The sequence below is a fragment of the Aspergillus caelatus genome (genome assembly GCF_009193585.1).
Source record: "Aspergillus caelatus strain CBS 763.97 unplaced genomic scaffold BDV27scaffold_232, whole genome shotgun sequence".
Classification (NCBI taxonomy): domain Eukaryota; kingdom Fungi; phylum Ascomycota; class Eurotiomycetes; order Eurotiales; family Aspergillaceae; genus Aspergillus; species Aspergillus caelatus.
Window position 1 is genome coordinate 34,373 of NW_022475495.1, and position 24,054 is coordinate 58,426.

At 49.2% G+C, this 24,054-nt stretch overlaps 8 protein-coding genes across 8 annotated transcripts; 3 read left to right on the top strand and 5 right to left on the bottom strand.

Moving 5' to 3' along the window:
- Positions 1-234: 234 nt before the first annotated feature.
- Positions 235-3,798, bottom strand: BDV27DRAFT_46415 (putative polarized growth protein (Boi2)). The gene is made up of 3 exons (XM_032076693.1): positions 3,436-3,798; positions 3,217-3,360; positions 235-3,150 (listed from the first exon to the last, which is right to left on the bottom strand). The coding sequence occupies exons 1-3, from the start codon at positions 3,491-3,493 to the stop codon at positions 413-415; spliced, it is 2,940 nt and encodes a 979-aa protein (XP_031923118.1). The 5' UTR covers positions 3,494-3,798; the 3' UTR covers positions 235-412.
- A 2,050-nt stretch (positions 3,799-5,848) lies between these two features.
- On the top strand, positions 5,849-10,218 carry BDV27DRAFT_135211 (MIZ zinc finger domain protein). The gene has a single exon (XM_032068479.1). It carries the CDS (start codon positions 6,114-6,116, stop codon positions 9,669-9,671), a length of 3,558 nt encoding a protein of 1,185 aa, XP_031923119.1. The 5' UTR covers positions 5,849-6,113; the 3' UTR covers positions 9,672-10,218.
- A 70-nt stretch (positions 10,219-10,288) lies between these two features.
- Positions 10,289-12,604, bottom strand: BDV27DRAFT_135212 (DUF5102 domain-containing protein). Its single transcript, XM_032068480.1, has 4 exons — positions 12,355-12,604; positions 11,673-12,287; positions 11,360-11,613; positions 10,289-11,276 (listed from the first exon to the last, which is right to left on the bottom strand). Exons 1-4 carry the CDS (start codon positions 12,443-12,445, stop codon positions 10,566-10,568), a joined length of 1,671 nt encoding a protein of 556 aa, XP_031923120.1. The 5' UTR covers positions 12,446-12,604; the 3' UTR covers positions 10,289-10,565.
- Positions 12,605-12,946: 342 nt separating this feature from the next.
- On the top strand, positions 12,947-15,166 carry BDV27DRAFT_162063 (putative nucleoporin Nsp1; the record flags this gene model as incomplete). The annotated part of the gene is made up of 3 exons (XM_032073324.1): positions 12,947-14,706; positions 14,778-14,901; positions 14,957-15,166. 3 exons carry the CDS (start codon positions 12,947-12,949, stop codon positions 15,164-15,166), a joined length of 2,094 nt encoding a protein of 697 aa, XP_031923121.1.
- A 375-nt stretch (positions 15,167-15,541) lies between these two features.
- Positions 15,542-16,149, bottom strand: BDV27DRAFT_162064 (uncharacterized protein; the record flags this gene model as incomplete). Its single annotated transcript, XM_032073325.1, has 4 exons — positions 15,542-15,581; positions 15,654-15,719; positions 15,834-15,899; positions 16,019-16,149. 4 exons carry the CDS (start codon positions 16,147-16,149, stop codon positions 15,542-15,544), a joined length of 303 nt encoding a protein of 100 aa, XP_031923122.1.
- Positions 16,150-18,129: 1,980 nt separating this feature from the next.
- Positions 18,130-19,728, top strand: artA (14-3-3 adaptor artA). Its single transcript, XM_032076694.1, has 5 exons — positions 18,130-18,500; positions 18,556-18,862; positions 18,934-19,175; positions 19,237-19,307; positions 19,366-19,728. The coding sequence occupies exons 1-5, from the start codon at positions 18,440-18,442 to the stop codon at positions 19,468-19,470; spliced, it is 786 nt and encodes a 261-aa protein (XP_031923123.1). The 5' UTR covers positions 18,130-18,439; the 3' UTR covers positions 19,471-19,728.
- A 471-nt stretch (positions 19,729-20,199) lies between these two features.
- BDV27DRAFT_135219 (uncharacterized protein) lies at positions 20,200-20,664 on the bottom strand (the record flags this gene model as incomplete). Its single annotated transcript, XM_032068481.1, has 1 exon — positions 20,200-20,664. A coding segment is annotated over exon 1 (175 nt), but the record flags the coding sequence as incomplete, so codon positions are not given.
- Positions 20,665-22,124: 1,460 nt separating this feature from the next.
- BDV27DRAFT_46510 (short coiled-coil protein) lies at positions 22,125-23,212 on the bottom strand. Its single transcript, XM_032076695.1, has 2 exons — positions 22,708-23,212; positions 22,125-22,638 (listed from the first exon to the last, which is right to left on the bottom strand). The coding sequence occupies exons 1-2, from the start codon at positions 23,025-23,027 to the stop codon at positions 22,452-22,454; spliced, it is 507 nt and encodes a 168-aa protein (XP_031923125.1). The 5' UTR covers positions 23,028-23,212; the 3' UTR covers positions 22,125-22,451.
- Between the last annotated feature and the right edge of the window lie 842 nt (positions 23,213-24,054).

The window sequence follows — 24,054 nt, forward strand, 5'->3', positions numbered from 1 at the left end:
GAGGTGTAATAAAAGGAAGAAAAGAAAAGAAAACTTAAAACAGAAACAAACGACGGGTCATGAAAGGAGGGTTTGGCGTGCGGGTGATCATCCTTTATGGATCATCAGCCCTAATTTTAGAAAGTCCTATCGGGATCAACCATCTTGTTCCATTACATGTACAAGATTGACTACTGGAGCTCGTGCGGTATTTAGTTAAGCCTTGTCTTCGAGGACCTGGTCACCCAGCGATAGTTGGAAGAGATAACGCAATAAATATTATTCGGTAAAATTAATGGAGAAACGACCGTAAGCTTGAGATCAAATAAGCCAAATGGGGGTATATCACATTAACGCCAAACAGAACAGTAGCATTCAAAGCAAGAAAAACAAAATATGATCAAGCAGCGGCTGTGTCCTCTCAGCAACACGATCAATCCACCTTTGCAACTGATTCAGGTAGCAAAGAGGGCGGGCCGGCATCAAGGCCACCGAGAGGGCTCGAAACTCGTTTCTTCTCGTCATCGTCCCCGTGGGTAGGCACTTGCTCATCCTCGAGACCTTGAATCATCAAACCGCCCTCCTCTGTGGTGGTCGCCAAACGTTCGTCTTTCCCCTCTGTTTCCTGGGCTGCGGGAGTCGTCGGCAACAGCGCGGGAGGCCGCTGGTTCATAAGACGGGCTTCTTTTAGACTAACGGTCTTCTGTTTATTGGTAGTCTCTACGGGGAGTTCCATATCCCGTTCGATGGTAGCCTTCATCAACGCTGCCATCCACAAGCGACCTTCTTGAACACTGTTTACCTGGAAATAATGGATAGCAGGCTTCGTGAACTGCACCGTCCGAGAAGTACCCGATTTTGGTGGTACAAGTTTGAAGAAAAAAGGGCCTTCTCCCACGGGCTTGGACCCACGGAGAGAAGATTCCGAGCCTGAGGCTTTATCGGATGAAGGGCCATCGGCAGTAGGCCCAGACGGCGAAGTTGGCGATGCTGTGGAACCAGTTAAGGTAGCATGCAGGGCGATGAGAGGGTCGTTATCTGCGCGAAGCACACGGTGGGCCGTAATATCGATAAGACCACGCTCCTCGGGGTCATCTTCTGAATAATAATACGACAGACGACGGCCACGCAACACAAAGAGACGCGGTTTCCACGTTGTCATCAGGTTTGAAGACTTCTTCTTCATCCACCCCGAAAACTCGCATCCTTGCATCTGCTCCTTCGGGGTCTTCTTCTCCAGGCCCTGGGTATAAGCGCTTGTATCTTTCTTCGACTTGGTCCCGGGCCTGAGCGTACGAGCACGCGGCAAGGACGCACCACCTTCTACAGCCTTGCCCGAACCATCCGTACTATGTCGTTCTGAACTCTTTGTGGTCGAAGGGGTTGTCGATCCTGTTCTAGCTGAAGGAGACTCAGGATCTTTACTAGGAGACGGGGGAGCAACGGAGGTATCGATCCCTTTAACAGCCTCGGACATGGCACGGAGACCAACAGCACGTCGGAATTTAGGTCCAGCGTTCTTGATCCCCTGAAGCGGTAAAGTGCTGGAGCGCTGCGTCTGCTCCTCGTTATTTTTCCCACCCAGCGAAAACGCGGCGAAGAACCCAGAGCCAGAAGACTTCTCTTCCGCAGATGGCGGATTAGATGACTGCTGGCCATGTCGGTCCGAAGCTCGAGTACTCAAACTCCTGAAACGACCCCTTGGTGGGGAAGCTTTCGCTGCGGGGGGTGTCATTTGAGCCGCATCCCTGATAGAATCAGCACTGTTGATACGTGAGTGACGTTTATTGACTTTGAGCTGGAAGTGCTCATCCGGAATGCTGGATGGCGTGGAAACACTGCCATAGGTAGAGCTTCGTTTCTGCAGGACACGCCGATTCTTTCGGGTATCTCCCTCCGGGCCCGAGAAGTAGCCGCGATCTAAATCATCGCTAACGGCGGTAGCCGAGTCAGAACCAATAGACTCCGCCACGTGAAACACAGATTGAGGGGGAGCAATCTCGTTTGGCGCCCCGAGAGATGACCCGGGACGCCGTTGGGACCCCGAAGCACCATTTAATGTCCACCCCCGATCGAACGAGCTTTTCTTGTGGTGGCTGGCAGGAGAAGAGTCACCCACCCCTGAGTATCGGTTGGTGGTATCGATCGACGAATGGCGCCGCGAATGGTTGATCTCACGAATAGACGCGGCCGATGGTCTCCTAGAGTGGTCCATCCATACCGGAGCTTGTGACGTCAGGGGTGAACCCGTGCTGCTCTGCATAGTGCTACTGACGAGTCGCGGGTGTTGTGCCGGGCCGTTTGGCCCTCTCAGATTGGGGATTCTAGGAAAGAGAGGGCCAGTGTGACTTGCGCGACTAGGAGCACGTTCATCCTGAGGGGTCGCAAAAGATGAGCTGCGTGACGATTGCTGCTGCGGAATACCCTTGACCTCCTCCTGAAAGGCTTTGACTTTATGCCATGTCTTCAATCTCCGACCCATAACACCAAAATCAAACTCCTTCATAAAGAGAAAATCTTGGTTCATATCCAGGAGTACATCACCAGTAATCTCCTGTTCCTCAAATATGTCACAGTGTTTGGCTTCAAGTCCCAGCTGACGTAAATGTTTCGCCGTCTCGGAATGGTTCCATCGGCGAACTTCTTCCTCTGTCGGCTGTCTTTCTTCTTCCTCGTCGGTTTCATGTCCGTTAATGTAAGACATTCGGTGCTCGAGTGTGCTGCTATATTCACTTGCCGAGTCGTTCACCGTCTTGGAATCTTGGGAGGCAGTCACACTGTGGCGAGGTGTACTCAGATCGGTAATGTGTTCATCAATGACACTCAGGGTTTCGTTCATCACCGGACTGTCCTGGCCCCCCAAGTGGCCATCAATAGACTGTCGGATGGTCTTCTGTATGTCGATCGCCATTTTAGACGTTGGTAATGGCGAGGAGCTGGACCTCTGCTGTTGTTTTGGGGAGGGCGTCGGGGCTGTTGAATCATCAATATCTGGCGCGCTCATATCAGACGTGCTGGCACGTCGGGAAGCTTGGGGCGTAGATTCGCCACTAATAGGTGAAGCAAATATCTCCTGTCCTATTACATGATGGAGGTCGGTTTTTAGTGTATTTGATCCAAGGGTGTCTTTCTGCGGCCGGATGGGGATCTTTGGGGCAGCGGTAGTGTATACTGATGGGTTGTGCTTGCGTTAGCGACACTTCCTTTCCAACAGTAGCTGTTTTAGCGAGACCATACCTCCCGGGAAAAGGCCTTGAGTTCCTGTGTTTAAGTCCTTTCCGAGATACCACCCATCACCAAAACCATCGTCCAACTCAACTAGCTCAATTTTTTCGCCGCGACGCAAGTTGAGCTCATCCGGCCCACGGGCCTCAAAATCATCTGCCAACACGGTCAGCGTTATCGAACAAACCGAGTGTCGCGGAAAGTGTATGCGACCACGGTCGGGTCACTCACGAACAACCAAGAGCAGATCTCCCGGGTGGACATTGCGAGGAGGCGTTGCGAGAGCCATTGGTGGTGGTTCCTCAGAGTCAATGATGTCTAAAGAGCCAGAGTGGGGTCAAACGTCACAAGAACGCAGTGGTAACAGCGGAGGGATTGCGCAGGACATAGGGGCCGCAGCCCTGGCGGGGAGATCTTGAAAACCACAGGGGCAGCGGATGGCTGGGGCGAAGATTGTCGCAGTAACCAAGGTTGGGGGAGTGGATGTGGAATGTAGCTAGAATGCGGGTTGTGTTGAGGAATTCCAAGCCTGCCTCAAATGGGCGAGAAGGGAGGAGAATTAGCGGGGACAAGAAAGCGGCGGGTCTGGAAGGAAGTTCGTTTTCCCAGTGGCGCTAAAAAAGGAAGAGGGAGGGCCGGAGCTGGTGATATATAGATCGCTGGTCAATTCCTCGGAAGCGTCGTCAGAAGCTAGGTTCGAAGCGATAAAAAAAGAACAACCGTTAGCTCTTCTTACGGACCGGGATCAGATCGACCGAAAGGAACAGATGCACGTAAAACGACGATCTAAGGCGCTTGAGGTGTGCTTTCAAAGGTCGGTCAGGGTTAACTGCTGTAATCGACGTACAGTAGGGGCGCTAACTGAGCGGCAACGCTGCACGGGTCACAAGTGGAAATTAAATGGCCCCCCGGGAGGAAATTAAAGTCTTGAGAAAATTGGGCGTTGAGTTCTCTTTTGGGCTTTTTGACTTTTTGCTTTGTTTTTCTTTTTGGCTTTTTCCCTTCTCTTCGGTGGCGTCACTGATCAGCCTGGAAGATGTGTGGTATGTGGTGGAGAGAAGGAGGATGAAGAAAGAGGGAGGAGAGAGGACAAGAGGAAAAGAGGAGTAGAGGAGTAGAAGAATAAATTGTAGTCAGTCCCAAGAAGGGAATTAATGCTTGAGGCTGCGGGAAGTCACGCCGGTTACCATATACACCTTAAAGGCCTGAGGTGTACCGGGTGTGGCCTGAGGTATGAGCTGAAAGAGTACGTCGGATAGACGACCAGGATGAGGATAAGAACAAAAAGGGGAATCGGAACCACAGGGAAAAAAAAAAAAAAAAAAAAAGGAATTGACCCAAAGTCCTAGGTTTAAGAATTAAATCCAAGGCGGGTGGTGCTCTGCAATTGCTGTAGCATGAGTGAGGCAATGGACAGATACACTGAGCCCTAATTGGGAGGGAGATGGGAGATGATGACTGGAGCCAACAGAGTCTCACTCCGACTACTTCATCACCGAACAGCTGTTCACCCAAGAGAGGAACGGTGCCTTACATTGATTTATATGTACACATAGATCAACGACTGACACTTCTCCACGAGGAGGATCGTCAAATAGAATAAATTAATAAATACCAGTCAGAAAAATGATGATCAACTCCGTTCTATATGTATGCTTCAGACGAGTGAAAACGGCAATCATTGCTCCAATGTATCAACTCAAACCTGGATTGATATGATATACTTCCCCCCACCGAACGCAATATGTATAGAATCATTCTCGACTCTATCAACTCTCTCCAATCAGAGTGAAATGAAGATGCTCCGTGGACGAGATACCACTAGTACCTATAGTACATACAATAATGTGCCCCCCAGCCACACCATCCAAGGGATACATAACATGGCGTATAAACCTGATAAGTCTCTCCCTTGGGCCCATCACTTGACTCTTGGGGAAGGACTGGTAGGGATCGACATACCTTGCAACTAATGCGGCGTTCTCAGAAACTTGACAGGTCCAGAAAGATCAGGCTTCCTCGATGGGTTCATTCCATCCCAATAGACTGACTTAGGGTCATGCATGGGGATCCTGAGACTCAAGAGGATAATCATGCATAAAAGTTGAGCCTAATGAGAATCAGTTTGTTCCTTCCTCGTTCTTTTTAATTTATTTTATTTTTATTTTTATTTTTATTTTTTTTTTGGTTTTGATTATTCCCCTGCACTGTACTTTTTTTTCCTTGTTTCAGTTAACCGCCTGCATGGATAATAAGCATTACTACGACTCTTACTACATTAGTTAACTTAGCGTTGGTTTTTTTTAAGTAATACTAGTAATCTGGAATCCAATTGAGAGGGAGTGAATAAGCGAGAGAAGGAAAGAAAAGAAAAGAAAAGAAAAAAAACCCTAGAGGTAAAATAAGATCAAAATACAAACAAAATATGAAAAGAGAGAGAGAGAAGGCAAAAAGGGCTATAAAAAGTGGTAGAACATATCACAGCATTGAACCACGGTGAGTAATCAATCAACTTAAGCAAACCCCGTGGGATTTCTCTTCATCACCGGTTGCTATAACTCTCAACCCGAGTGAACATTTCTTTTCTTTTTTTTCTTTATCGTACCTACTTTAGGGGGACAACATCATGTTAATCTGTTCTCGGCGGTACCAGAGTGCGTGTATGTATGTTACGCGCAATAATTGATATTTATTTTCTTTTCCGTTCTTTATTTTTTAAAAAAAAATTATGTTCTCTTATTTGTATGTCGGTCGGTCTGTTTCCCGGACAAACTGATTTCTCTCTCATTTACATGGATTCTTCCCTCATTCCAATTTCAATCTAGACTTCAACAATTTCTTATGCATTCAGGCGAAGGAAAAGAAAACCAAGCGAAAGGAGAAAATGAACCAGACGATGCTCTGTCATCATGAGCCTAACTCCCCACTTACCTAATGTTAATTCTAACCCAAATTCCGTCGAATCGTCCAATTCCACCGCCAGCATTTTTCTAGGTGGTGTGCGGAGATCGTGGATGCTGAATGCAGCCAACAGTTCCTCTTCATTCTCCGGCCACTCCGAATTACCTGACGATTCGGCTACCGCTACTCCTTCGAATAACGGTGTTGCTGTTTCTGCTACTGATGCTACTGATGCTACTGATGCTGCTGCTGCTGCTGCTGGCCGGACGCGTCAACAAGGCATGCGAGAGTCGTGCTCTCTTCGCGTGCTTCCCGTGCCATCCCAAAGTCATGAAGAGAATGCCGCGTCAGTCACCACTTCTGCCGCCGCTCTGCCCTCACAACCTCAATCGCAGCCGAATGTAATATCCCCGGTGACTCGCGGTCACGCACAGCAGCAGTTCCAGCAGCAATCTTCCGTTTCTCAGGGCTCGCCGGGGCCCGACCCTCCTCTAGCAGCGACAGCTACCACAACCACTGTGGTGTCTCGGCCGTCCGCTTTACGTACCCTCCACACCCCGATCGTAGTCCCTTCTCCAATACATGACAGCTCCAGCAATGTCGTTACTTGCAATGGCGCGAGTCCCTCGGTTGCAGCTTTTCCGTCCCCTCGCACCGTGGGGCCAGCGCCGCTGCCTCACCAGTCCCAGGTCGGGACAGCAGTGTCTATATCTTCACCAGCTGGGGTTGAAGCCGCGAATATTATAGCCGGGAATTCTACCAGGGCCGGACACCAATGGGAAAGGAGCAATATTTCAGTGCAACTGCAGAGACGGGACTCGCACGCATCTCACTCACACTCTCCAGCTTTGTCTCCAGCTTTCCCACCGTCTGCCGCATCCCCTAGGCAACAGATGGTGCAGTCCCCTAGTGCATCCCGGCGCAATCCTTTCCACAATCCCCTTCTGGATGACGCATTTTACGAACAATCGTTGAAGACAATTGAAAATTTCCAAAATCAACTGAAGCAGAGGGATTGTCTCGGAAATGTAGAACAGCCACGGACGCAGCTTCTGTACCAAGCCTGTGCTGAACGAGACCCTCTGTTTCTCGCGATTCATCAGGTGTATTGTTTGCATAGCCTTGCCCCCCAAGAATTTTTCCAGCTGCCGGGATATACCGGGCTTCAGGAGTGTGGCTTAGATGTGATTAGGAGACTCTTAGTAGAAAACAATCGGGTCTCAGGGGGTTTTCTCAGATGGTCTGCTCAGTTCCCTGCCCCACTTATAGGGTTGATACAGAGTTCTAGATATGGACAAGCTGTGGAGCAGGCCGGGCAATGTCTCCGCTTGCTAGGTGAAAAGTGGCCCATGTATGTGAAGGAAGTGCGAAAGCGAGAGTTTCCACCGTTGGTCGAGGAGCTTGTGAAGAACTTCGGAATCACATCGGGGGCTTTAGCGTATACGGTCTTTCTGTCCACGTGTCGTACATTGCCCGGGTCCAAGAGTGAAGAGCATTTGAAGGCCGTCTGGGAGCTAGATCTACGGTACTACCAACAGCGTTGCGCATCATCGCGTCTGGTGTCTAATGCACAAGTTTACGAAGAGACCCAGAAGGTCGTTCAGGCATACCGCTCGGTTCCTGCACCAGATGGCACGCATCAGTCGGGGCCACCCCCGAACCTGTCCCATGGGCCCACGTCGATCGGAGATCCAATGGTACATCTGGTGGCCAGACCTACGAGCACCGGTAGTCCTCAAGTCCGCAATCCCCAGATGACGCTTCCATTGCCCAGTCAACCCGGCCCCTGGGTGTCGCAGGGTACAATGAGTACACATTCCCATCCTTTGCCAGTTATGATGACGAGTCGTGGAGGTTCGGTGCCTCATTCAGTGACCAGGTCGTCAGGCGCTCCAATACCTCAACCCGTTAATCCTGAGGTAGCCTCCCCAACATCGTATCAGTTCATGCCTCCAACGGCGCGCATGCCAGCCAACGCCTCGGGCTCTTACCCTTCGGCTCCTGTTCACAGTCGACGTTCAAGTTGGACTAATGGCGCTCCGACCACTCCACATACTTACACACTTCAGGTGTCCGATCCAATGTCGAGAGCAACCGGTGCTCCAGCCCAAGCAGCTGTTCCGCCGATGGTATATCCGTCCCAAATTGCGCATCCTCCACCGGGAGGCAGAATCCCGTCGATGCAACCCGCAGTCCAAGGTCCACGACAGGTACCGGCACGGCCACCTCAGCTAGAGCTACGAAACAATGGGGCTGGTCCGTCGGGGCAACCAGTGAATCTGAGGCATCATACTCAACCCCCACACTCTCCAGTGTCTCAACGACCGCCTCGTCCACATCCCCCGCCTACCCTTCTTCTTCCCCTTCCAGACTCACATCCATTTTATACAATCCCGCCCCAACCGCTGCGGGATGCTCTTCATCAGGTCCACCTACGTGACCCACACAATTACCTGCTTTCTAGAGGGCCTACAGGCGAGCAGGAGATGGAATTGTTCCAATATCTCAGTTCGTTCGCTGTGCCACCGACACCACTCGGGCGGGAGCAGTGTGCCTTCCATTGGAAGTTCACTTTGTCAAAGGATAATCTAGACCAGTTTCCTAAATCTCGCCCGGCAGGGATAGGACAGCGCTCGTTCCGTTTCTATTCTAGTGGCAATCGGGTATATCGACTACGGTGTATCAAGATGCCCTCGGCAGCCAGTGAGGTCGCAGAGTCGATGTGGTCTGTTACTGAATCGGTGTGGCCGAGTGTTTTTTATGTTCACGTCAATGGGGTGGAGCTTTTTGTTCGCCGACGAGTGCATAATGGTAAAGATCTCCCGTTAGATATCACCGATCATCTTAGGGAAGGGGATAATATGATATCCTTATATTTTATCCGCAGCCCAGCTGAAGCAAACGATATGTTATACGCAATGGGAGTTGAAGTGTTGGAGATATCAGATCTGGTTCGAGCATTTTCACTTGCTCAAGCCTTACCCGCTTCTGAATGTCGGGAGCAGATTTGCCAGCGTCTCTCTTCTAGCTCGCAGGACGATGAAGTGAGTGTTGTCAGTGACCATCTCAGCATCAACCTCGTGGATCCTTTCACCGCACGAATTTTCAGTCGCCCTGTACGCGGACGCTCCTGTGGACACCGGGACTGCTTTGATCACTTGACCTGGATACAGACGCGTGCCTCGAAGTCGGGAAAACGCAGCCTGAAAAATGACTGGAAATGTCCCATTTGCGGCAGAGATGCGCGTCCCCAGCAATTGGTCATCGATGGTTACCTTCAGGAAGTGCGCGCGGAGTTAGCACGCACCAACCGACTCGAAGGAGCAAAGGCAATCCTCATCAAAGCCGACGGATCCTGGGAATTAAAATCAGAATCAGACGCACAACCCTCTTCAGAACGCGGCCCCGATAACACCGGGGAACGAGTCCCGTCTAAACGGAAAGCATCCGAACCCAGTAATCATTCCCCAGCTCCAGCTACTCAGAGGCCAAAATCTGAACGGACCAATTCCGTGAACGGGCCGGTCAGCAATGCTCACCCACCCGAAGTCATTACGCTGGATTAAACAAGAAAAAGAGAGTGAAAAAAAAATTGTCAACATCGCTATCGAGTCCCTTACCAAGGAGAGAACTCCTGCATGACTGATGACTTCATTTGTTCTACTTCCTGCCTTGCAAGTTCTTAGCATACGTGAGCTCTGCGATTTTCTTTTTGTCAAATAAGTCAGGCGCTTTTGTTTTGATTACGATACCCAGCTTGCTTAAATTGTTGTTATTGGTTCTTACTTCCCTTTTTGTCTCCTTTCTATCTCGCACTCTTGATTCAACCACTGCATGGGACTGCGTGTAAAATTTTGGATTGGTTGGTCTTTCTTTATCTCTTACGCTTTCATCTCTTACCTCGGAATGTATGCAGACATGTACAGTATACCAAAACAACACAGAAGGGGAAGGATGATTTGAACGTCGATACAAACGTACCTTTATAGTATCAAAGGAAGTACTAGGTTAGGTTCTCTAAATCAGTAGAATCGTTGAGACGGCATGGTCTATGTGCTGGGTACAATTAATATACATACATATATATATATATACACACAGAGTACAAGCTCAGGTTTAAATTCAATTGGTTGAACGCATCTACATTATAGTATAGTGTCGAGACTAGAGAAGAGCTAGAGGTTATAGATTGGAATTGTATATTATAGATCTCAGGTTACCTATCCTAGCTAACCTATTCTATCTAACAGAGATTATAATCTCATTCTAACGGGGATCATATCTAGAGTAAAAGAATGGATAGCAAGGTCCAGACCCCACCGACACAAGAAGTATTAATAAAGTAATGAAGAGAAGGGGATCTCAGATCCAGAATCAAACAGGCCAAGTCGAGACAGCGAGGGGTGATGGGGGAATCGATAGAGGAATAAAAGGGGAAAGGAGATTCATTATGCTATACATTATTTTCTCACACGCCTGGCGTGATTGACAAGGTTCTCAATCACGCCCTCAAAGGCTTCTTTCTCACTTATTAGGCCGTCTCGTCGTTTCAGCCAGTATTCGAGGACAGAACTGGCGCGGAGTGTAACATTTTCCAGCTCTTTTACGTGACCTTGTAATTCGCCATCCGTGAGTCCGTCTAGGGCTGCGTCTGTCGTGGAGCATAGGCGTCGGACGGCTGGGAGGTCTAGTTGGGGAGGTGGAGACGGTTCGCGCCGCCATGAAGCTCTATTCCGAGGTGGGCCAGACGTCGACGGACTGTTAGCACCGCTTTGAACGTCGTCTTTTCTGACTTGACTTCCCGAGCGGGAATGAGTCCCTGAAGTAGCGTCGGGGTTACCGGGGTTAATTGATGGCAAAACAAGTTTCTTTTGTTTCGAAGCTGGTAAGATCTCGTCGAGATCGACAGGTACTCCTAGCGAGACTAGAAAGAGACGACGGATGCGAGATTTTACCCAATTCTGGGGCTGTAGTGGCGGAGGCGCAACCAGCTGAGACCATAATGACAAAGAGCGTTCAGTGTTGAAGATAGCTGAGTTGTTTTGAAGTGGTTCTATCGGAGGGAGTGATGAAACCTCCTTGGAAGCGGGAAAGAGACGATCAAGAGGTTCGTCAAGGGCAGCAAAGACATCAGGAAGTGATTGACAGGAATCGAAATCCACAAGGGGCGGCTACAAGGCATTGTCAGCATACGCCTTCTAGGAGCATGGGGATATGAAGTATGGGCTATGCAACAGGTGTTGGCGGTACTTACAACCGTAGGTGGAGTATGAAGTTGAGGTGTTTGGACCACGAGTTCCTCATCAGCAACCTCTGTACTGGGCTCTTGGAAACCATCATCGAAATCGTCAAAATCACCGAAGTCATCTTCTTCCATGTCTTGTTCCTCCGCAAAATCATCAAAGTCATCTGCAGCCGTCTGGTTTGCGCCTTCGTCGCCGGTCACAGGTGATTCCTGCTCGTCATGACTCTGATGCGGGGGGCTATCTTGCAACGGTGACGGTGCATCTGTATTGGTCAATCGTCCATTTTAAGCCCACGCTATCATGGAGAGTCAGGGATTTTACCTGGGCCATCTAAAATAGTTTCTGTTACGTCGGGCAATGCATCGCTCGGCCGCCTTTGATGTGCTCGTGGACTTGATCCTGTATCCTCATTCGGCAGAGTATCTACTCGTTGGAGGACTGTCTCGGGAATATCTGTATCCGTAGAGATTCCCTCGTTTAGACCCCGCTCATTTAATTCCGGGCTGTGCGACGGTGACTTCGCATCCGAATTCGAGGCTGTCGTTACAATATCGGGAACCGCATCAGCCTTGCGCTTCTCATACGCTTCGGTACCAGGTATCTCTCCATGACTTGGTTGGTCCGCATCGACTTTCTCAACTATTGTCCGAGGAATTGGTGAACCTTCCGGGGTCAAAGGGCGCTGCGGTCGCCCCACAGTCGAGGAGCTTCTACTGCGTGACCCATCCGGAATAATCTCAATCTCATCGGGAACTGCATCATGTCCCCTTAGCTCGTATGCCGGAGTTCCAGGAACGTCACCGTGTGAAGGAGTATCGTCAACCTTCTCCACCCGAGTCAGTGGAACAGGAGATGTGCGACCGGACGCCGAGCGCGAATGGGCACGTTCATGGCCTTCACTGGCATCTGAGAAATGATCATCGTCACTATTTGTAGCTGTTGAAGTAATATTGTCAGCGATAAACATAGCGAACCAACTCGAGGGTTTCGTTATGTACCATACCGGAGTCTCGTGCCCCGGAGTCCACCAACTCTACGCTTTTGCTTGGGGGCTCCAAGTGCGAACTGGACGGGCGGGATAGCCTTTCGGACATTAGAGTAGGTCTATTTTCCAAAGTAGCACATGTAGACAAGTGACAGTAAGTTCGGGGACGGGTAGATTGGAGTGGTATAAGGAGTAACTAAGGTTGCAGTGAACAGGTGGTGATGTTGTCGCTGGTTCCCTATGGTTAGAATAACCGGTTCCATGCGAGTCTCGAACGTATGCCTGAGGCAGTGGCGAAGAGGTCCTAGTGCCTGAGGTATCGAGATAGTCGCCCAGCCGAGCCAAGCGCGGTTCCTCCAGAGAAACTCTCAGCTTCGGGTGAATAATTAATTGTTTTGGCTGTTGGACTGCGCCAATCCTTATACCAAGAGCCATTCACCTACCGATTTATCTTTCAGGGCTCATTATTCCTGGGCGCAGTGAGTTGTCTTCAATTATTTGTTTCTTAGCTTCTGGTTATTCCCGGATTGATTGACTGATTGCGTGTCGTATCTATTTTTTTTCCACTTCAGGGTAGCCCTGTTGATACCTTCCTCCACAAGCCAACGCCATGTCTTTTTCATTCGGTGCTCCGGCCTCCAACGGGGGCTCTGGGAAAAGCCTTTTTGGGACTGCTGGCAATTCGAATACTGGATCGAGCTCGGGTAGTCTCTTTGGGAATATAGGAGCATCAACCAGCGGCAGCTCCTCGCCTTCGATGTTTGGCACAAGTTCTGCGACTGGTGGGCAAGGGTCTACGCTATTTGGCGGTGCCAGTGGTAGCGCTGCTACGCCCAGCAGTGGTACATCTGCGTTCAGTTTCGGTACTCAGAATAAGCCCGCGGGTACCACTCAGGCCCCTTCGCTATTTGGTAGTGGGTCGCAAACCCCCAAGACGAACGAAACGCCCAGCTCTGGACAGACACCTGCCAGTGGTCTCTTTGGAAACGCTGCAAAGCCTGCAGGCGGCCTATTTGGCAACGCAACTTCCACCCCGGGACAGTCAGGAGGCTCGATCTTCGGCAACACCGCGTCCACAACTCCTGCTGGTCCTCCACCACAGGGAGGTGCTACTGGCCAGCCTCAGTCGCTCTTTGGACAAACGGCACAGAAACCAGGCGGTCTGTTTGGAAACGTGAACACAACTAGCTCATCATCCACCACCCCTACTACTGCAACAGCACCCTCCACCAACCCATTGTTCGGAGGAGCTTCGCAGACACAGACGCAGACTCAGTCGAACGGCGGCGGCGGTCTTTTCGGATCGAACACACAAAACACACAGCAGAAGCCCTTGTTTGGCTCAACCCCAGCAGCCCCTGCGGGGGGTAACCTATTTGGAAACGCTAACAAACCGGCGGAATCAACAACCCCGACCACCAGTGCTGATACTGCCCCCAAACCACTATTTGGCGCTGCCCCAACTCCTTCCGCCGGAGGTACAGCGAGCGCTCAGACACCTTCTCTCTTCCAGAAGCCAGCTGCTGGAACGGACTCTGCGGCTAAGCCTGCTTTCTCACTGGGTACCACAAACACTAGCGCACAGCCCTCTACGACTCCAGCCGCATCATCTGCTACTCCGCAAAAATCCCTGTTCCCCGCCATTGGTGGTACGACCTCTTCCACAACTCCGTCGACAACCCCTGCAGCTGCTCCTAGCGGTGGCATGTTCTCTGCGCTTGGTGGCCCCAAGTCTACAGGGTCGACTGCACCGAGCACTACAGCTACCGCAGCCCCCGCTGCTCAATCCGCGGCACCCACCGGTGGATTGTTCGGAAACAAGCCTGCTGGAACCACTGCACCTTCACAACCCTCAACCACTTCCGCAACCCCCGCTGCAGCCACAGATGCCTCTAAGCCATCGCTCACCACACCCTCCGCGCCGGCAACATCGACCGCTACCGGCACAACGGGTACCACTGCGACAAGCAACGCAGCAACCGGGGGCGCCGCGCTTGGCGCGTCGACCGCTGGGCCGACTCCTCCAGCTCAGTCTCGCCTGAAAAATAAGACCATGGATGAGATCATCACCCGGTGGGCTACTGATCTGACTAAGTACCAGAAGGACTTCAAAGAGCAGGCGGAGAAGGTCGCCGAATGGGATCGAATGCTTGTTGAGAATGGCACCAAGGTGCAGAAGCTGTACGGTAGTACTGTTGATGCGGAGCGTGCGACACAAGAGGTTGAGCGCCAGCTTGCCTCCGTTGAGGGTCAACAGGAGGAACTGGGTTCGTGGCTGGATCGGTATGAACGTGAAGTTGATGAAATGATGTCGAAGCAAGTAGGACCTGGTGAATCTTTGCAGGGACCTGACCAGGAACGTGAGAGGACGTACGTATTGTTCCATTTTCATAACATAATTTTTTTTTTCCTTGAGATGGCACATACTGACACACCCATAGTTACAAGCTGGCTGAGAAGCTTTCGGAGCGCCTGGACGAGATGGGCAAGGATCTGACTAGCATGATTGAAGAGGTCAACGGTGCCTCTGCGACACTCAGCAAGACCAACAAGGCAGACGAACCGGTTAGTATAGCTTTCCCTACCGATTGCGCAGTATCACCACTAATAATACCGCCAGATCTCTCAAATCGTGCGCATTCTCAATTCCCACCTGTCGCAACTGCAGGTTATCGATCAAGGCACATCCGAACTCCAAACCAAGGTCAGCGCAGCCCAGAAGGCTGGACAGTCTCTGTCTTCCCGGTTCGGCTATGGCTTTAACAGCTCCGGCATGGGCAATTCGACTGCGGCTGATGATTTCTACCGCTCTTACATGGGACGGCGGTAATAGAGTGATGAGGAACTTTCCAAATCATGGGTTTAGTTATGAGGAAACATACGGCGATCATTATCATTGACCGGAGAAATAATGTACTTGTGCTGGGTTGGAGCTGTGTCTTTTTTCTTTCCATTTTCAAGCTATTGTTGGTGGTTTAACAATGGTCTAATGACAATTATACGCAACCACGGCTTGGCAGTATGCCAGCTACCGTATATCTAAAACTCACAAGAGAGGTCAAAATAGACCGAAGAGTGTAGATTACATCGAGGGAAACTAAATCATGTATAACATGCTACCGTGGTGGGGAACTGTGAGCTAAAGAAACTGCGTCATCCGATATAAAAGAGATCATCAAAAATGACATCCGAATCGACCAAGGACCTAGTTCTGTTCACCGCCCTGGTTCTTGGTCAACTCCTCACTACAATCGCAGAAGAAAGTTAGTCACGATCCAAATACAGGGTACTCATTCTGTGAGTCGCAGAAGACATACATGTGCTTGTCCAGCTCATCGAGATGCTTGCGCTGTTCCTTGACCTTGTTGCGGAGGGCCAAAAGCCTACAGAGACAGTTAGCATTTACTTACAACCGGGGAATTCCGAACTGGGCCAATGGAAACGGCTCGGAAAAAAAAAAGACAGAAAACAAAGAAGAAGAAAGGATGAACACATACTTCTCACGCTCCTTCTCATGAATGTAGAGGTTCTCCTGGGCGGCTTCGCGCTTGGTGAATTGGTCGCTGGATGCATGCGTTAGTGCCATCGTCCCATTCATCAACGATGATGTCATCATCCTGCGGTCGGATGATGACCTCTTTTACCGGCTGAAACAACAAGGGGGAGATAAAGAGCGACGTACGCTTGCGCGGCACCGCCTGGACGGGGAGCACCAGTATCACCTGCGGCCATCTTGGGGGCGAGAGCTGAGAAAGACCGGGAGACGAGGGCACGGTTAGCGGTGGTGAGAGGTCTGATGGATTGACGGAGCATGGTGATTGTAGGGAGGGGAGGGTGAGGTGTGGGATGTGATGCAATTCGTTGAAAGAGAGGTGTAGGAGAGAGTATGTGTGTGAGTGAGAAAGAGAAGAATGAGAAGGAGGAATGAGGGGAGAAGGAACAAATGGTTCTTCTAAAGTACCTGAGTGGTGAGTGATTGGTTGCACTGGTACCTTCCAGTTGTTTTGGCTTGTCAGACGAAGGTCGAGACCCAATGACGACACTCGGGTTCGCGGTGGATCATGTGATGTGGTGGTCTGTTGGCAACGCGGGTGAGTCAGCGGGTCAGGTGAGCGATGTTGTTGTTGCTGCCCATTTTGTTGTTGTGGAATCCCCTAGTCCAGTACAGTTACTACTAGCACTACTACTTTGCTCACGCGCGGGAAATTAAAATTATTGAATGTTTCTATTAATACCGCAATATGTGTTTATTAATTAGTATCACATTTTTCCCTCCCTATCCGAAATTCTAGAAACAGGGATAGATTCATTCTAGATGTCGGGGCTAGAGGAGCGAGAGAAAAAAAAGAAAAGAAAAGAAAAGAAAAACACGATTCATTAATCCTCCGTCCAGAGCAAACAATTGGAAACCTTCTTGGGCCTCTCGAGTCTCTCTCCCTTATCGATTGTAGTTAATTCCGATACCCGAACCAAATCCGTGGAATCATATTTGCACCCGGAGTAGTTAGTATTCGTTCATTAATCACAGTTGAACACGATAATAGCAGGTGACATCTCATTTCTTCAAAGGGGACTCTGGCGCTTGGATATGGGCCTATGGAGGAGATGACCATTGGACTAGGACCACTAGCTGCGAGGCTCATTCAATAATGGCAAATCACTAGGATACAAGGAAGAAAACGACCCATACTGGGATCTCTGGTGCGGGCGGGACGATTGGCGGAGAGGGAAATAGGGATGACGCTGAGAGGCCCACCGAACCACACAAACGACGGACTGTCTGGACGAAGAAGAAGGGCGTCAGGAGAGAGACTGTGTATGTGGGAAAAGGGAGTCCGCGGCTAATCGTCCGCTCTTGTAGAACGGGGGTGAAAAAAAAGGGAAGATGAATCAATCTACTTTACTTAAGTAAAGAAAAAAAAAAAGAAAAGAAAAGAAAAGAAAAGAAACTGGATTAGATATAACAGCAATAATAAAAATACCAGAATAGTATCAAACAATTAAAAAAGAAAAGGAGTTTCGAGCTATGCAAGGTAATCGGGAAACGAATTGAAACGTATAAAAAGACAGTTCAATTCTGGACGATTCGGCCGTCGAGTCCGGGTGTGTTGTATTCCTCAGGTGTCGACGACGTTCCCTTTTCCCCCCCCAAATTATTGAAGCGTTGAGCCAGACGCTGGCACTGAGTGATTGACTCTCTAGGTCTCCGCCGCCAACTCCCCCCTTCCGTTTACTTTCCCCTCCCACTTCTTTCCCCCCTCTTGGTCTCTCTCTCTTTCTTCCTCTCCGACTTTTGTCATTACTTTTTATTCCTGCAACTAACGCTTAACCCTTCCCCGTTATAAAACTCTTCCTCCATTTTTCTCAACCTCCCAACTTTTTTTATTATCTCCATCTACCATCCCCCGAATAAATCCCCCAAACTCATCAGGTGAGAACATTCCATTTCTGTCATCTTCCACTGTTTTCCCCTCCTTTTCCCTGTTTCTCCCCATATCAACCATCACCATCAATCATCTGGGTCGTCATCATCGCAAACCGTCTGGGAATCATACAACGAAGGGTTATTTGGGCTATAACACATGCATGTGCCTGTATGATGTTGACGGGGTGAATTGCTTGTGCTGGTCGTCGTCGCTCTCGCTGTCATGATCTCCGTTTAGACTATCGCTCTGGAATCGCCCATTCGCGACGCAAGTCAACGGCTAGCCGACTGGAGGACCGGCGGTGCGACGCCCACTTTCAACAATTCCCGACCGTCCCCAGTTACGTTTGTTTCATACTGGAGTCGAATGGGAGTTTTTTCTTGGTTTTGGAAAAAAGCATAAAATTATTTTTCCATTCAACCTTCGCATATTTTCTTTTTTTTGGAGGGTATTAGAAGGAAAGAAACATGACGACGGAGGGATCTAGAATTCGTGTTCTTCGGGCCACTTGACTATCACAGCCTCGTCATTTACCCTGTGACTACCCGTTTGCCCCTCATGCCATTCATGATTCAGGCCCCATTTCATACTTGCTTTTCCCGCTGCTTTTGGCTCTTCTATTGCTGTGCTCGAATTTAAAAACGTCTCCACTAACAATCGACCAGAATCCTATCACAATGGGTCACGAAGATGCTGTTTATCTGGCCAAGCTCGCCGAGCAGGCCGAGCGCTACGAAGGTCTGTTATCTTTTCTTCGCCGATGTCAATCACTCGGTATTGACAGATTGTTCAGAGATGGTCGAGAACATGAAGGTTGTCGCCTCTGCCGATGTAGAGCTTACCGTTGAGGAGCGCAATCTCCTGTCTGTCGCCTACAAGAACGTTATCGGTGCCCGTCGTGCTTCCTGGAGAATCGTCACTTCTATTGAGCAAAAAGAAGAGTCTAAGGGCAACGAGTCCCAGGTTTCCCTCATTAAGGAGTACCGTCAGAAGATCGAGGCCGAGCTCGCTAAGATCTGCGATGACATCCTCGAGGTTCTCGACAAGCACCTGATCCCCTCTGCTCAGAGCGGCGAGTCTAAGGTCTTCTACCACAAGATGTATGTTGTTGTCATCCTACGTCAACGCGATTGGTATGATTCTAACCGGAGGGGTTTTTTTTCAACAACAGGAAGGGTGACTACCACCGTTATCTTGCCGAGTTCGCCATCGGTGATCGCCGTAAGGGCGCTGCCGACGCCTCCCTCGAGGCCTACAAGGCCGCCACTGAAGTCGCCCAGACCGACCTTGCTCCTACTCACCCCATCCGTCTTGGTCTGGCTCTTAACTTCTCTGTCTTCTACTATGAGATCCTTAACTCCCCTGACCAGGCTTGCCACTTGGCCAAGCTTGCTTTTGATGATGCCATTGCTGGTATGCTTCAGCCGATTTATCCTAATTATGGAAGCGGACATCTCACTAACATTTGTCGCAGAGCTTGACACCCTGAGCGAGGAGAGCTACAAGGACTCTACCCTCATCATGCAGCTTCTCAGAGACAACTTGGTAAGATGAAATGCACAGTGTCACCGCGATTCCGCCAACCTGTACTAACACCGAGTAGACCCTCTGGACTTCGTCTGAGGCCGAACCGGCTGCTGAGAACGCCTCCGCCGAGAAGAAGGAGGAGGCCCCCGCTGCTGAGGGCGAGAAGCCCGCCGCCGAGTAAAGAAGAGATGAAGGACTCGCGTCCGATCATGGATGGAGCAATCGGACGACGGGACTGTTGATTCACGCGAAAGAACTAGAGTGCTGAAGAGGAAAAGGAAACGAGGCGACTTTGACGTTTTCGTATCGTACAATCTAGGGCAAGATGGAGGCTTTTTTGGCGCCACGGCCCGCGGATAGAGATTCGGGTTCTCGATGCTCTTTGAGCCCCTCTGCTTTCTTTCTCTAACGCAGTTCACTTTGGGGCGTGGTTGGCTTCTGCCCGTGCACCGGTTCTCCATCTGTGATTCAACTTTTCGTTTCTCGCATGATCTTTACCTTATTTCCCTTTTTAAATTTTTTGCCTATTGCCTCAACTACCCAAAGAATACCTTTCCCTGTTACCTGTTACAGACTCGTGCCCCCACCAAACATCAGTGAAATTATTATCCCTCGCAAGACCTGGACTATCACCTGAACATTGTCTTGGTTCCTTTCGTGCCACGCATGGCGTTGATTGTCCGCCTGAGCTCGAATTTAGATCTAAAGTCCAGCAGCAGTGGTAACAAAGAAATCCGAAATTTCAAATTTAACGGTCTTTTGTGTAGAGTAACTGATGCTGGTACCAGTGTATATCAGTGGAGAAAAAAGTACCATTCTACACATCCAATTTCATCTCCATCTAAGATAGATCCATGCGACACGCGCACCATACAAACATCAGCCCCCCTAAAAAAGCAAAGAAAGAGGCAAACACGCTTGAACGCTTAGTTCAAAATGACACATAAGATAAGACAGAGTCCCGTACTCGAAGAAACAAAACACAAAGCACGACAATATTATCAAGTACCCTCAAATCCATCATAACCTCCTATACTAATAACCAACTATCGTAGATAGAAACATATCTCGTACATACAGAACCTATAACATACATACATATAGAGACCAAACATAAAACAAAAAATCCCCTCACATCAAAACCACACATACCACCAAATCCAGAAAAACAAAAACAACCAAAACACCATAAACCCAAAACGCACCCCATCTCATACCTAACAATCGCTATCACCACTCACTCAGTTCCAAACTCCTCAGCCACAGTGGTGAAATAAAATAAAAATAAAAACAAAAACAAAACCAAAAACAAAAAGCCAAAAAGGAAGAGGAAAATACAGCTCAGCCTAACCTGAAACATGACGTATGCGGCGCGCGGGAACCATCTTCCTTAATTATCCTTTTCTGCTGAACTTTGCTTTAGATCGACAGGGAAACAGTAGTTTTCTTTCTTCCATTTTTTCCCTTTTTTTTTTTTCTTTGGTCATGGTATGATGTATTAGCATCTGTTATTATAAGATTGGGCTTTATTATTTGTGCTTTGTTTTTTTTTCTTTTTTTGTTTTTCTTTTCTTTTCCCTTTGGTATGGGGCGTTTGGGTTGGGAGATGATGGTTGTGTAGATTTTATGATGTCATTTGAGGGTTTTGGGGGCTTTGGAGATCTTTGGATTAATGTGTTTTTTTAATTATGATTTTTTTATTTATTTATTTGGGTCTATGTTATTGTATAGTCTGGGGTAAAATCTATTATGGGCGTGGCTGAGATGGTGCTAGTATAGTCTAGTACTAGGGACGGAGTGTTTAGGTAGGTGGTTGAGATTGGGATTATTGTGGCGTTTGAGGCTTTTTTTTTTTTGACTATCCATCGGCTTGGGACATACGATCGTACTAGTAGTAAGGTCAGTTCTGGTGTTAGGTTGGGTGTTGGTACAAGGGAAAGCCTGGTATCAGCAACTACTCCGTACACAACTTACGGCACATATTACACGAAAAAAGGGGGGGGAAGAAGCAGTATATCAGTATCTCTGTATTCAATCAAACCGCTCGCTTCTGGGTATGGTTAAGCAAATGTCTTCAAAGCCAAACAATATCAAGCTGAATCGTCAGACCGGGACGATCCCAATGTACACGATAATCATGATGTTGAAATAGAAAACAAACAAAACAACGGGCTGCTCCGTGAAAATGCTTACTCTCCCCGCCTCGCCTTTTTGCAAGCCATGAGAACAAATGCGCCCAGTGCGGTTTCCTGTCGAATCAATCAAACAAGTCTAATAGGTAATCCCCAGTAATTTCCGAACGCCGAGCGTGCTATGTATGCCACAAGTACAGATTGCCTCCCGGTATGACAATGAAAGAAAATCGAAGAGAAAAAGGAGGTTGAAAAAAGAAAAAAAAAAAAGAAAGAAAGAAAAAAGGTAAGACAGAAGTAGAATCAAGTCAATATGGACAGTTGAAAATGGACCTGGTCGGCACAGGAGACCACGATGCCCCACCACGCAAGACATCACCTGGTCGATACGAAGATTGGTGTGATCGGGATCCAGGATTGATCGTCGCCAAGCTAAAGTAGCATGCTCCTAACCGATACACCGATGTGAAATGATGCCACAGGAGCAACCATGTCATTCGAATTTCGCTGTAGTAAAACACAGTGGCAATCTCCATGTATCGACCGAGGGAAAACGCCGAATTCTGCACCGATTTATTGGCTAAGAGTGGTAAGGGTAATCTGGTGAAGTTGACTGTGGCGAAGTTATTGTGCGATATGTCCGCTGCGGAAGTAGCAAATCAGAAGATGAATTGGTAACGAATGACATCGGTTTGACGCCAAATCTAGCACGAGTGGCTCCCGGATAAGCGCCGTTGTCATTCCGACTCCGCCGCACGACATGCAGTCAAAGAATCGATTTCTCTCGTGATGTTGATACGTATTATAGTGCGGTGTGATCGCCCGCACAACGGATGGTGCTCCGACAACCAGTCAAAAGAACGTGTCGCCAAGGGAGACCTAAGAAGGTGATATGCGTAGTTGCTGAAATGTACAATCAAACCATGGCGGAGACGAATCTCGTACAGTTCTTTCGTTTTCGCTATACAAGTGGAGACACCGCTAGCCCTGTCATGGGCTCTACCAGCCGGGATGTTGATGGGCGTCACGCCTATTTTTGCGACTTTCTGACCTTGGTGCTGGATCTCGTCATTTCACTCTTGGTCATTTTTTGAGTCAATCCACCAATGTAGTCCTGCAAGAATTTGTTTTCACTTTCGAGTTTGTCGTGATCCGATTTCACTGCTTCGATACGTTCGGCAAGTGCCTGAAGGGAGGACTGGAGCGCCTTTGCTTGTCTAGAACGACCATCAGCAAACGCATCAAGTAGCAAATACGAGTTAATAGGTCGTAATGTAGATACTCACTCCTGCAAGGTCTGTCTGGCTTCCTTTCCCAGTCGCTCCAGATCAGCAGAGTTACGTCGGGGACTCATCGCGCGTGCGTCATCCGGGGGAAATTCTTCTTCTTCAATTTCAATCTCAGGGTGGTCTCGTGGAACTAGTATGGAGGCACTGGGTTTCCGACTGGCCATACGAGGACGTTCGGAACGACCGCGGCGTTCGGTTTCTGCGTCGGAGATAGAAGATGATGAGGAAAGGGAGGACATGTGTGCGCGGCCGTTGTCATTTGGCTGGGGCATCGTCGGAACGGGAGAGGAACCGTGCACATCGGAGGTTGACGCCATGATTTTCTGTCTGTCCCTGGTGGCGTTCTGGTGGAATTTAAGAGCGTCTAGGGCTGGGTGGTGGCTTTTTCCCTCGAAGAATTTGGAGGAAACGAAAGTGTGGTTGATGTGGCGGGTTTCCACGTCTCCAGAATGGGTTCCGGTTTCCAGCACAATTAGTAGCAAATTCAATCGCAGCTGGTCGGACTACCTCTAGCGATTAACCCCAGATCGAGAAATCTGTGTTTCCGCTGGAGGTAGCTTGGCGAAAATCGACGGCGTTGGAACGAGGAGTAGTCTCCAGAATGGGTATCGGAAACGCTAAATCCCGAATACAGCGATACAAAACTGGGGGGAAAAGACAGCGCGAGAGAAGCCACAAGTAGCAACGATGCTCAGACACAATCCAGGGGTGAGGAAAGAGATAATGGATAGAGGAGAGGAGGGGAGTAGAGAGGGTCAAAGAGTTCCGGGGGGGGGTGGTGAAATCGCGTCGGTTAAGCGAAAGTTGGGAAGGCAACCGATACTCCGGACAAAGCAAGTCAAGAATGCTCCCGGTGGATTGAATTGCCCTCTGGTTCTTTATATTTTTAATTTCTTTTTCTAGACTTCTTTTCTTCTTGTTTTCCTTTTGGTGTTCTTCCTTCGTTAATCCTCCTGATGTATGGTCGACGATGGACTGGGGAAAAGGGATTTAGAGGAATAGAAAAGAAAAAAATAAAGAGAAAGGAAAAAGGACGAAGGAGATGAACTCGTCGAATGATCCGAAAACGGGCAGACTAACAGCAGTGGGAAAGAAAGCCGTTCGGGTATAGTGTAGAGAGTGGGTTCTGGTAACAATCAAACACAATCACAAAGAACACGGAAAAAAAAGGGGATGGGAAAATGATGAAATGTGAGAGGGAGGGATAGAGGGATGAGGGGAGGGTCTGAGGGTCAAAAAATTAAAGAACGAAAAAGAAAAAAGCTGCGCGGAGAAAGAGAGTGAGTGAGAGAGACACAGGCAGAGAGACAGGATAAGAGAAACAGGCAGAGGGGAGTCGATTAA